At 40.1% G+C, this 12,922-nt stretch overlaps 1 protein-coding gene across 1 annotated transcript in view; it reads right to left on the reverse strand.

Moving 5' to 3' along the window:
- The window catches only part of MACF1 (microtubule-actin crosslinking factor 1), a 446,661-nt gene that overhangs the window by 183,778 nt on the left and 249,961 nt on the right, over positions 1–12,922 (reverse strand). The window contains exons 28-35 of the mRNA XM_011955644.1: positions 12,170–12,363; positions 10,974–11,136; positions 9,559–9,642; positions 6,324–6,431; positions 6,033–6,131; positions 4,705–4,857; positions 4,315–4,403; positions 1,704–1,839 (exon numbers count right to left, since the gene is read on the reverse strand). Of these exons, the coding sequence (XP_011811034.1) occupies positions 1,704–1,839; positions 4,315–4,403; positions 4,705–4,857; positions 6,033–6,131; positions 6,324–6,431; positions 9,559–9,642; positions 10,974–11,136; positions 12,170–12,363 (1,026 nt within the window). The remainder of the gene's footprint in view (positions 1–1,703; positions 1,840–4,314; positions 4,404–4,704; positions 4,858–6,032; positions 6,132–6,323; positions 6,432–9,558; positions 9,643–10,973; positions 11,137–12,169; positions 12,364–12,922) is intronic.

Raw genomic sequence — 12,922 nt, forward strand, 5'->3', positions numbered from 1 at the left:
CTGAAAAATTTCAAGATACCTGAAAAATTCCTTTTAGAAAATCCATGAAAGACTATTCAGAACAGACAATATGACAAAGAAAAACATTCCTTTGAGAACTTTTCATTTATTTTGTGAGATTCATGGAGTCTCAAAAATGCTGACACTGAAGAAAGGCCTGGAGTCTAGCCAAAGAGAAAAGTCTACAATGTTACTTCCAACACCCTCATAATTGGAGAATAGGCAGGAAACACTCAGCTGGGAAAAAATCCAGAGAAACTCATTTCTATCCTACCAAACATGGACATTCTGACCTAAACAAGCATTAAGAGATAGAAGGAGTGGAGGAAAGAAAACATAAAAGGCTTCTACTTACCAGAGTTGCAGGGCACGCCTCAGGCAGATAAAAGATAGAGCCTTATGGAGCAGCTCAGCCGTATCACACACACAGTGTAAGCTTGGTGTTAGCGTCCAGCATGCGACTGTTTGTTTTTGCAAAAAAGAACCCCAAACAGGTCGTCCTCTTTTCCCTTTGTGCATTTGTGCTTAAACTCCAAAGGGTTAGTGAAACTTGTAAGCAAGGATGTCAGTTAATCAGAACAATACTTCACATGAAACACGCAAACAGTACAGGAGACACATCATGCTCAATGTAGTGGTGCTCAGCAGCTTGTCTTTCTTTTTTCCTTTCTTTCCTTTCCCCCCCTTTTTTAACCTTTCAAAATGAGAACTGGATGTTCTCAGCAAGCAATTGTTAAAACTTTTCACATACTCCCTTATATGGTGAAGCAACAAGCCACTGGAAGTGGGCTACCTTAAATGGAGAATGTTACACCAGCACTTTGTTTTTGGAAATATACCATCAAATCATTGCTGGTTCTGTCTTGTGGTCTTTACAACTCCAGCTCCTGTTGCACAAAAATTTATATCCAAGGACCAGAATCAAGACATGCTTTGTCTGAATATCATTTTGAGCATCATCTGGACCAAAGTTGACTATCACATGAGCTTAATTTTGGCCTGCCCCACATAAGTTGGCCATTGCTTCACAACATAGGAAATAAGCAGGCAAACACACATATATATCCCAGAGACACATATATATAATATGGTAAGTGTACACACACACACAGGTATCCAGGAAGAACTTAGGACAACCAGCAGGAAATATGATGACTTTCATATGGTCCAGGAAATGAACATGGAGGGGAACTGGTAAAGATGCCACATGATGAGATGACTATGGGTGAGGGGAACCAGCGTCTTAGTCAGTGAAACTACTCTACTAGTTTGCTTTGGAACTTAATATTTCTCATTGCCTTAGTATGGAGGGAAGAGGTTCACAGGTTTTTCTTTCCAATATCCAGAACTCTTGGCTATCAACTTTCGTGTGACAATGCCACAAGGGAGTATCTTACTGCCCTGTGATCATATACAACACAGAATTTATGTTCTCCTCAACTGCTGTCTGTCACAAAATGGCATAAGACAAAAAAAGTGAACCAGGTCTAAAGGATTAACTGTGTCTTCTAGTGCTTTTGACTGACCAACACATCATGGAACCCCAGTAAAGAAACACAAGACACATGGCTGCTAAGGTGAGGTTAAAAATTAAGTCACATTGGTCATGGAAAGCTAGTGATCATGACTCTGAATCAGCAAAGCTGCTTTCATACCATTCAAAAGGTATCCACCCAATATTTGGAGATGAAAACTAAAAGTACCTTTTGTTCTGTCTGGTGAGCCAACTGGCTCTGAAGCTGCTGAAGCTGATTTGCAGAACCATCACAAAGGTCATGGTAAGCCTGGTTTAGGGCATTCACTTGCTCAGATATTTGTTTCTTCTCTTTTTCTGAGAGCCTGGAAGATGAAGCATTAAAGCTTTTTTAGGGGGAAAAGAAAAAACAATCTCCAAACTCTGCTCTATTGCTTCAAAATTACTACTTCTTCATCTTGGATGGATGATCTTCTTCCATATTCATGGGAGACTTTGGCATTTCACTCAGTTTTTCTGTCTATCTCAGATCAAGTCACGGTTCTTGGTGATGTCAGTGCTATGTCCACCCCATGCTTGTAGTTCAAATGACCTCATCTCCACTTTAGCCCCACCTACAAATGTCAAACTTAGACCCTTCTATCATCTGAAATTATTCTGCTTCTGAAATCTTAGACTTTAATAATCCACTATATGATTATAACTCTACCTTCCAGTTTTATCTTTCTTTACTCCTTCTATACCTATTTTCTTTTTAAAATAAAATACTTAAACAGGCAGAAGAATATAACAAATTCTCATTTACCTGTCATCTAGCTAACCAGCTTTCATTTCACGATTTACCATTTTACATATGTGCTTTAGGCCCTTTTCTTTTTCTTTTTTTTTTTTTTTTTTTTGAGATGAAGTCTCGCTCTGTCGCCCAGGTTTAAGTGCAGTGGTGCAGTCTTGGCTTACTGCAACCTCCACTTCCCGGGTTCAAGTGATTCCCCTGCCTCAGCCTCCCAGGTAGCTGGGATTACAGGTGCCCGCCACCACACTGAGCTAATTTTTGTAATTTTAGTAGAGACGGGGTTTCACCATGTTGGCCAGGCTGGTCTCAAACTCCTGACCTCGGGTGATTCTCCTACCTCAGCCTCCCAAATCACTGGGATTATAGGCATGAGCCACCGCACCTGGCCGCTTTAGACCCCTTTTCTAAGAAATAAGACATTACAGATATAATTAAAGCCCACTGTATATTTGTCACCGAGTCCATTCCTTTCCCTTTCTTCCCAAAGGTAACCACCTCTTGAATCTGATGAATCCTGCAACTTTCTTTTTTCATTCCACATTATGTTTCTTAGAATGAACTCTGTTGATTCAAATGGGAACTATCCATCAACTCATGGATATGTCCTAAGCCTTCCTTAACACCTCCATTTCCTCTTATTCTATCAGTCCTCTCTATTAAGTTTCTTTTCTACAGAGGCCAGACCCCACAATCCACATTCTTGATCAGTTCCCTATTATTATCCTTGCACTCTCCACTCACTAACCTGATAAATGCCCAACCCCCATTCAATCAAACCATCAGTCTCTTCTGCTCCTACACTAAGGCTGCTAGGTAAATCCAGTTAGAGAAAAAAAAAAAAAAATTCCACAACCACATAGAGAGAGCCAACTGGTTTCCAATCTCAACTGGGCCACAATATTTCCTGATAATCCTCTTGTAAATTTCCAGCCAAGTTCTTCTTCCTTTCTCCTGGGCACCATCCTTTCAACAAACCTTTCTGCCTATTTCAAAGAGAACATACAGAACACTGGGCACTAATTCTCGTACTTTCTGGCTTCAGTCCTAACAAATTTACCTCTATCCATACCTTTCTTAATCTCTTTTCCCTCATCTCCACCTCAGAAAAAAAGTGGTCCCAATTTCCTGTTTAAGGTTGTACTTTCTAATGATCAATGAGTTTCATCCTCTTGTACGTCCACTGGGACCTTTCTCTAATTATTTCCTCTCGTTTGTCCTTGAGACTTACTCCAAAACATAGTTAAGCCCATTGTAGCTTTTAAGAAAACAAAACCTTCTTGATCATATATTCCATTTTTAAATATTGACTCTATTACATTTTTCCTCTCCTATGTCCTGGCTTCTTAAAAGAGCAGTTCTGTTTCACCTTCCTTGCCTCCAATATGCTCCTCACCATACTAAATCTGACCTCATCCCACAACTTGTCACCAGAGGCACCAGAGACTTCTAACTTGCCAAATGTACAGATATTTCTCAACTTTTCTTGACTTCTGAACTTCTCTCCTTCTTAGAACTCTGTTCTTTCTTGGGTTCTGAGTTATCATTCATAATTTTCCTTTTCCTTCTCTGAGGCTTCCTCAACAGGCTGAGAAGCCCCGAAAAACCCTTTGAAGTAATCTACCCTCATGCTTTCTAATACACTAATAATTCAAATCTCTGTCACTGTATGTGATAATTTTCATGTGTAACCAAACCCATAGATTCATTATCCTTAATATCTCTTGAATATTAGTCTCTTCATTTCCATTCCTCGTCATTTCTTGCCTACTTTATCAGAATAGCCTCTTAACAGGCCTCTCAGCCTCTATTCTCACTACATGTCCTTTCTTTTTCTAGCAACCTTTAAAAGCAAAACACAATCATGTTTAAAATCTCTTCCCATAGCCAACAAATTAAATGCAAACTCCTCAGTATGAACTACAGGATCCCCCATAATCTGACTCTTGCTGCCCTGAATTCTCCAGTCTGAAATCTCATTACAGCCATAAGTTTTAGCCTGATAGACCAGGTGCCCCAGATGTGTCATAATCTCTCATTTAATACTCACTTATGACCATGCTTGGCCAAGAAGATCTGTGATGTTTTAATAGCTTCAGAGACTTGTTCTTTCTTTGTTGTCAGCTCTTCTGCCAGAACCTACATGGTAGAAATAAAGAGAAAAAGCTTCAAAACCCAAGAAATAACAGTCAAAATTTAAAAAAAAAATTTTTTTTAATCCTAGAGAAAACATGCAGCTTAGGTCAAATTATCACCAATGAGCTACAGCTGATAAAAAGGTACAAGAACAAACAAGATGGCTTCTTAAATTTCTTTAAGTTAACATTTACTTAGGTAGCAATCACTTCTGGAATGGCCCACATGTGACTTCTACTATTCCACCTAATGCATTAACACATATTATTCTACCCAGATAAACAGAGATGGACCTTCTTCTCACCTGCTGCTCCAAAATAGCTTTTTCAATGTCTGTTGATTCTTTGGTCTGGGATGAGGTAGCTTTTCCTTGTGTATTTCTCGCTAGGGTAGACACCCAGCCCAAAAGTTCTTTAACCTTCTCCACATGTTCTTGTTTCTCCTCTTCTACCACTTTCTAGAATAGGAAATAGAAAATCAGTATTCTAGCAATGTCTTTTATTAGGTTGGCATGACTTCAGATTTTCTTAAATGAAGTCTTCCTAAAAACAGACACAAAAGTTACCTAAATAAGTAGGCTGTGAAAATAACCCCAAGTATAATTTAGCCAGGCTACAGTATTGCTCACAGGTGTTTGTGAGCTGAATTTGTTATACCTAGGTTTAATACCTTTCTGAAAAATATAAACAAATATAATAGGCACTCAATAATTATTTAATGATTTTTTAAAAAATCTCTTCACATATAGCATCTTACTCATTTTCATAATTCTTAGGTTTACAGGTGAATCTGTAAGAAGAGGAGAAGAGACTGAAGCCTACTGAGATTATATTATGTAGGTATGGATATAAAGAAAGTCTTGCTAATTTAAAAAGCAAAAGATGGCATGGTTAATGTTTTAACAGCTTTTCTTTTATAAGAGAGACTGAATATGCAGAAACTTATTTTACAAAGACAGAAGATTTTTATAATTACAAAAAGATTACATGCTCATTACAATAAATTCAAACAAGTCTAAAATAACATAATTATGTAATTTAATCTTATTTCCACAGAAATTTGGTATAAATGCCTATAAACTTTCTATGCCTTATTATGTCTTTGTAGTATACAGTTTTGTTTTTAATGAAATCATAATTATACATAGTATTCTAACTTCCTCGTCTCTCAAATATTATATAACAATTTAATTGTATTATATATTACATAATTTTTTGCTGGTTTTAAAAAAATTTTTAATTTTTGTGGGTACATAGTAGGTGTATATATTTATGGGGTACATGGGATATTTTGGGCTTTTTTTTTTTGAGACAGCCTATTGCCCCGGATGGAGTGCAGTAGCACCATCATGGGTCACTGCAGCCTCAATTTCCCAGGCCCAAATAATCCTTCCACCTCAGCCTCCCAAGTAACTGGGACCACAGGCATGTGCCACCAGGCCCAGATAATTTTTAAACATTTTTTGTAGAGAGGGGATTTCCCTATGTCACCCAGGCTGGACTCAAACTCCTAGGCTCAAGTGATCTTCCCACCTCAGCCTCCTGGGTACCAGAGACTACAGGCACACACCACCATGCTGGCTAAGCTGTTTTACTGCACTTTCAAGATAATTTTGGACCCAATTGTCCTCACCTCCTCCTCCTCCAGACGCCGGAGTGCATCACTGATGTATTTCACGTGCTGAGTTGTTAAAGTCACCAATGCCGTGTAGCGTGTCCTTAAGTCCATGAACTGTGGTTCAAAAGAAAATTTAAATAAATCATCTGCCAGAAAATGAAATGTAAATAGTTGAAAATAAGAGGAAATGTTCATGGAGTCACATGTTCACCAGAAAAGTAAGCCCTAAATCAAAATATAAGGCCCAGGCAAATGAATCTTTCCTTAAGGGAAGACAGTGTGTATTTCCTTTTGCCACCCTCTCACCTCTTGAGTGATGGCATCTGAAGAGGAAAGCATGCGACGGCGCTTGCCAAGGGATTTCTGCTGCGATTCCACAAAGGCCTTGTATGTCATCAGTTGCAATTCATAGTCCTAGGAAAGGATGAATTTCACTACAGTTACTCAGGGTTTTATAATTCACATACATCATGTAATAAATCATAGCTTTTTATTGCTGGAAGCATTTTGGTGACCACTCAGGCTGGAGGTTAGCAAACTTTTCCTGTAAAAGGCCAGGCAGAAAATATCAGGCCATACTCTCTCTCTCATTATAAGTGAAAGCAGCCACAGGCAATATATAGATGAAAGAGTGTGGTTGTTAGAATAAAACTTTACTTATGAACACTGAAAACCAAAGTTCATATAATTTTCACATCATAAAATATCACTTTTGATTTTCTTTTCAACCTTTTCTCATTGGCCATACAAAAACAGGTGTGTGGACAAGATTTGGCCTGTGGGTCATAGTTTGCTGACGCCTTAGTTGCAGTCTGACCAACCCTTTCATCTCATCTGTGGGGAAAGTGAAACCCAGAGAGGGGATGTGAATTTCCCTAATTAACAAAGTGGGTAAGTAACAGAGTCAAGATTAGAATCTTAGTTTTCTTTTTTTTTTTTTTTTTTGAGACGGAGTCTCACTCTGCCGCCCAGGCTGGAGTGCAGTGGCCGGATCTCAGCTCACTGCAAGCTCTGCCTCCTGGGTTTACGCCATTCTCCTGCCTCAGCCTCCTGAGTAGCTGGGACTACAGGCGCCCGCCACCTCGCCCGGCTAGTTTTTTGTATTTTTTAGTAGAGACGGGGTTTCACCGGGTTAGCCAGGATGGTCTCGATCTCCTGACCTCGTGATCCGCCCATCTCGGCCTCCCAAAGTGCTGGGATTACAGGCTTGAGCCACCGCGCCCGGCCAGAATCTTAGTTTTCTAATCCCTAAACCAGTGTTGTCATTTTACCATACTATTCTGCCACTTCCTCTGCAACCATGCAAGTTCTGCCCTAGTCTACTCGCTTCTTCTCTCACATGAAGTAGCCTTATGAGTGCAGTAGCCTCTTACGTACTTTCACTGCTTCTAGTCTCATCTCAATCTATTCTCTATTGTTCCACCAGAATACTTTTTCTAAAACCCAAAGATGACCACATCATTCTTCTCCTTAAAAAGCTTTCAGTGATCTAGAATAGAGCTTTTCAAACACCAACATGCATATAAATTATATGGGGATCTTATTAAAATGCACAATCTGATTCGGCAGGTCTGAGATTCTACATTTCTAATAAGTTCCCAGGTGATACTGATGCTACTGGTTCGAAGATAACACTTTGAGAAGCAAGAATAGAAGACAAAGCCAAAACAATGAAACAAGGCCTGTCATGGGTTGGCCCCAATCTCACCGCTCATTTTCGATAGTCACTGCTCCTTACTGTGTCTTCAAGCTATACCAGAATACTCCCTATTTCCTCTATAATCAAGTATTTTCATTCTTCTCTGCCTGGGATTATGCAGTTCCTTTGCCTAAAACGTCCTTCTGCTGTCTACTTAAAAAAACTCTGAGTACAAGGAAAACAAGGAATGAATTTGTAAAGGAATCCATAAAAAATAGTAGTAGCAACATTAAAATAATTATAATCAAAGCAATTGCTACCACTTACTGAGTGCACTTTAAGTTTGAGGCATGGTCCTATGTATACATTATCTCATTTAATCTTTGCAGTCACTCAGTGAGGTATTATTGTTCTCACTTTATAGATATAGTAACAGAAACATAGGCTAAGTGCATACTCAAAGTAAGCCTGGAAAATGGTGAAGGGTTTGAACTCAACTCTTTCTTACAGTGAGTGTTCTGTTATTAACTAAAGGAATGCCTTCATTCAAAAGTATTTGTTAAGCATCTTCTATGTACTTGCCATTGTTTTGAGTGCTATACACACATACTGAGAAACAAGTCAGGAAAAACTTTGCTCCCTTGGAACTTATATTCTAGTAAGAGTCACAGAATAAACAAATAAATATACAATAATCTCAAGTTATTTTTTTTCTTTTTTTTTGGAGACAAAGTTGCCCAGGTTGGAGTGCAGTGACACAATCATGGCTCAATAGCCTTAATGTCCCAGGCTCAAGTGATCCTCCCACCTCAGCCTCTTGAGGAGCTGGGACTACAGGTGCACACCACTACACCCTGCTAATTTAAAAATTTTTTTGTAATGATGGGATCTTGATGTGTTGCCCAGGCTGGTCTCAAACTTCTGGAATCAAGTAACCCTCTTGCTTTGGCCTCCTAAAGTGCTGGGATTACAGGTATAAGCCACCACACCTGGTCTCAAGTCATTTTTCTTTAAAGATGTTCTAAGAGAAATAGGGGAGAGCTAAATCATTCATGGCCTTACAAACCATGTAAGGATTTAGAATTTTAGTATGACTTTTATTTACATGATCTTATTTACCATGTTTCATCTATTCTAAGGTACACATTTCTCCACATTTTAGTCTTTCAAATTGGAATTATATCTTAGAATCAATGGCATGTCACATAATTGGCAGAGTTTTTTCTTCTTTCCTCTTTTTGGCATGCAGAAAATTATGGTGTAGCTTGTAATCAATGGAGTCTAAGATTCAGTGACATGCAATATGTTCTAAAAAGGTGATTTTGGCTACTGTGTGGGAAAATAGCCTGTGGGGGCCACAGCAGTAGCAAGAGACCAGCTCAGAGGGTACTGTAGTAGCCTTCAGTAGAAGATTCTTCACTGGAATGTGAACTAGGGAAATATAGGGGGAGATAATGACAGGTAGTCAGATTTGGGACATGCCTGAAGACACAGCCAACGGAGAATATAAAGCTTAAGGCAAAGAGAAGAGTTTAGGATGACTCCTGGGTTTTTTGCCTCAGCAACTACAAAAAAATGGCAATATTATTTCCGAGATAGGAAAGACAAGTAAGAAACATATTTAAGAAGAAAACTCAAACATTCTGTTTTTGCCATGTTAAGTTTAAAAGGCCTACATCATGCAAATGGAGATTCCTCAAATCACAGCCAACATCTACTACTTCTCCAAGCAACCCCAAACATGGGGTTGCAGGAAATATACATCTGCTTAACTGAAGGATCAGGCCAGCTTCTAGCATAAGAACTCTGCTTAATTTGTCCAGAAATAGAACCTACAGTGAAGATGTAGGTTTTCCTGAGCTGGTGATGATTCATGTTCTTTTTGGGATGTGGTAAAGTTACCTTTACAATAGTAGAGTACTGCTGGGAAAACTTTTGACATTGATCCAGTTTTGTCTGATTTCTCTCAATTTCTGCAAATAGAGCCTAGGAAGCAAAATATCACAACATTATCATTGCCATTACCCCCATTGAAACAGCTGAATATTTACTATGTTCTAAGGCAGTAGTTTTCAAACCTTAGCTGCATCAGAATTGCTGGAAAGGGTGGTTAAAACACATACTGTGGGGCCTCACCTCCAGAGTTTCCGGTTCAGTGGGTTTGGGTTCACAAATTTGTACTTTTTTGTCTTTTTAATCTTTTGTAGGGACAAGTTCTCGCTTGCTTAACCAGGCTGGTCTCAAACTCCTATCCTCAAGTGATCCCCCTGCCTCAGCCTCCCACAGTGCTGCAATTACAGGCAGGAGCCACTGTGCTGGATCCAAGAACCTGCATTCCTAACATGTCCCCAGGTGATACGGATGCTGCTAATCTGGGGTCCACACTTTGAGAACTACTATTCTAAGTATCTTATACGTATCACTTCAGTTAATCCTAGCAACAATAATCTCATAAGGTTAAATAAGTAACAAACTATGTCCATTTTATTGATAAGGAAGTAGCACACTGCGAGGCTAAATAACTTCTTCAAAGGCTTATAGCAGATAAGTGAGCCAGGATTGGAATCCAGGCAATACAACTCCAGATCTCATACTTTTTTTTTTTTTGAGACGGAGTCTCACTCTGTTGCCCAGGCTGGAGTGCAGTGGCGTGATCTCAGCTCACTGCAAGCTCCGCCTCCTGGGTTCACGCCATTCTCCTGCCTCAGTCTCCCGAGTAGCTGGGACTACAGGACCACGCCCCCATGCCTGGCTAAATTTTTTGTATTTTTAGTAGAGACGGGGTTTCACCGTGTTAGCCAGGATGGTCTCTATCTCCTGACCCCATGATCTGCCCGCCTCGGCCTCCCAAAGTGCTGGGATTACAGGTGTGAGCCACCGCACCCGGCCTCATACTCTTAACCATAATGCTAAACAAAACAAAACGCCAACAACAAAAATGCTTAAAATGAATCATTTTCAAAAAAAAAAAATCATTTTCATCTACTTAGAATTTTCCCTTGGTTTTCAAAACCCCGTATCTAATCCTAGTAAAATAAAATGTAATCTAAAGAAACAAAATAAAGACAATTTTAATCTGTCCATCTAGTGGTTTCAATACAGTTACAGAAACTCAGAACTGAAGGTACCTTACAGGTTCTCTAGTCTAAATGCAAAGCCAGTATCTTGGGACCATCCTGTTCAAACCACGCTAAGAAAAGGGAACCTGGAATATCTTCCATTTGGAGGAAGCTCTAATTGCTAGTACATCATTTTCTTTTATGATAAAGGAAATTTAAATTTCTAACTCTTCCCTCCAGAGCTAATACCACACTCACTGTCTGCTGACTGAGCTGCTCCGAAAGCACTCTGCTATCCTCTGCCTGGCCTGGCTTCATCATTTCCTGCTGGGCAGTGGTTTCCTCAATCCACTTGATGAGAGTTCTATGGCAGGCTTGGTAATCTCCCAAAACTTCCTGGATACTTTCTAGTTCAGATTGGCTAGAAGAACAAAGGGAAACTGCTATCAGATACCTTGGTACAAATACAATAAAGTAAATGAGGTAATTCCCTCTTTAACCCATGTGTCCAGTTGGGCTTGACCACAAATGATCCATCTTTATCTATGGGGAACAGCGATGTAAGGCTGAGTGAGACCTATGCATGTATCAGCACCCTATGGTCGAAAAAGTAAGTAGAAACCAGTTGTGACCTGCTAGCCCTGGATGCTGCCTTGTGGTCTAGCATCCCACAATAATCCTTGTCAAGTTTTTCACCTACGTTGCCAAGAATTACCGGTGTGACCAATAAGGTAGTATTGGCTGTACAGTTCTATTCCCTGATGACAGAGTATCTGGCAGTATAGCACAGCTATGATTTATGAATCACTATATAATTTCTCAGGGCAGAGAGGGGAGAGAAGTGAAAAATAGTCATTATTTCCTGTTACTTCCTGGTTAGACTTCTCTTGGTCTAACCAGCTTTGTGATAGTACTCCAATTAGAATGAAAACTTACATGAGCTGTTAAGCTCCTCTCCCTACAAATTTCCCTAACCAGCTTAGCCTCCAAAAGGTACAGTTTCTATCCTTCCTATTTATATCTGTCATTAGAAGCAGGACCTCTAGTAACAGAGATGAAAAATTACTGAATTAGCAAATGAGATAAAAGAAATTCTGTAAAGCCCCATCATGAAAAAATGGCTCATATTTGGATACAAAGCTAATAAAACAAGAACTACAGTATAGGTTTTGTCCTTGAGAAGTGACCTTTCAAGTCTATATTCCAGGAAGCCACTGACATCAACGTCTTAACTAGAAAAGACCTGGGACGCAGGAGAGGCATTACATCTGCTTTGGGATTGCGGGTCTCACCTTTCTGTCACTTATCTTGTCCAGAATTTAGGTGGTTTTTAAATTTCCACCTCTCCCTATACATTTCTACCTTTAAATATAAACGTACAGATATAACTCTGTTTTTGTTTAAGACCTAGTCCCTGAACTCTGATAGGAGAAAAAGGTGGGGCCACCACTCACCGAATCTCAAGTTGGGCAAAGACTCGGTGCCAACGCTCCTGCAGCTGGGAGCCTTTTTCCTGATAGCGCTCCAAATCCAGGTTTCGCTCTGGCGTCAGACGACTCATCTGCTCTGCTACTGCCTTGGCCTTGGCAATTTCCTCATCCAGGACTGAAAACACTGAATTCTTGTCCTTCACATCACTAAACCAGTGCTATGGAAACATAAGTACAGAAACAGGCTGTGTATTTTCCATGCTAAAAAGGAGTCAGTCTAAGGTAGGAAACAAGGACACGGTCTACAGCTAATTCCACATTGTATCTGTGATGGTGCCCTGGAATGTTTGTGGCAGGACTGCCTCCACGTGTTATGGTCTCTGCTTTCCTGACACACACTGGGATGTCAAGGACAGGCAGTCCTCTATAGAGAAATGTGCATAGTACTTGTGTTTGAAACCTGGCTTCCCCACTTATAACATATGAAACCAAGATAAGTCATTTAGCCAGACTAAGTTTTGGTTTTCTCATCTGTAAATGGAAATTAAAATCTCTTCTGTCCGGCCGGGCGCGGTGGCTCAAGCCTGTAATCCCAGCACTTTGGGAGGCCGAGACGGGCGGATCACGAGGTCAGGAGATCGAGACCATCCTGGCTAACACGGTGAAACCCCGTCTCTACTAAAAAATACAAAAAAACTAGCCGGGCGAGGTGGCGGGCGCCTGTAGTCCCAGCTACTCGGGAGGCTGAGGCAGGAGAATGGCGTGAACCCGGGAGGC

This window comes from Colobus angolensis, unplaced genomic scaffold (genome assembly GCF_000951035.1).
Source record: "Colobus angolensis palliatus isolate OR3802 unplaced genomic scaffold, Cang.pa_1.0 Scaffold4, whole genome shotgun sequence".
Taxonomy (NCBI): domain Eukaryota; kingdom Metazoa; phylum Chordata; class Mammalia; order Primates; family Cercopithecidae; genus Colobus; species Colobus angolensis.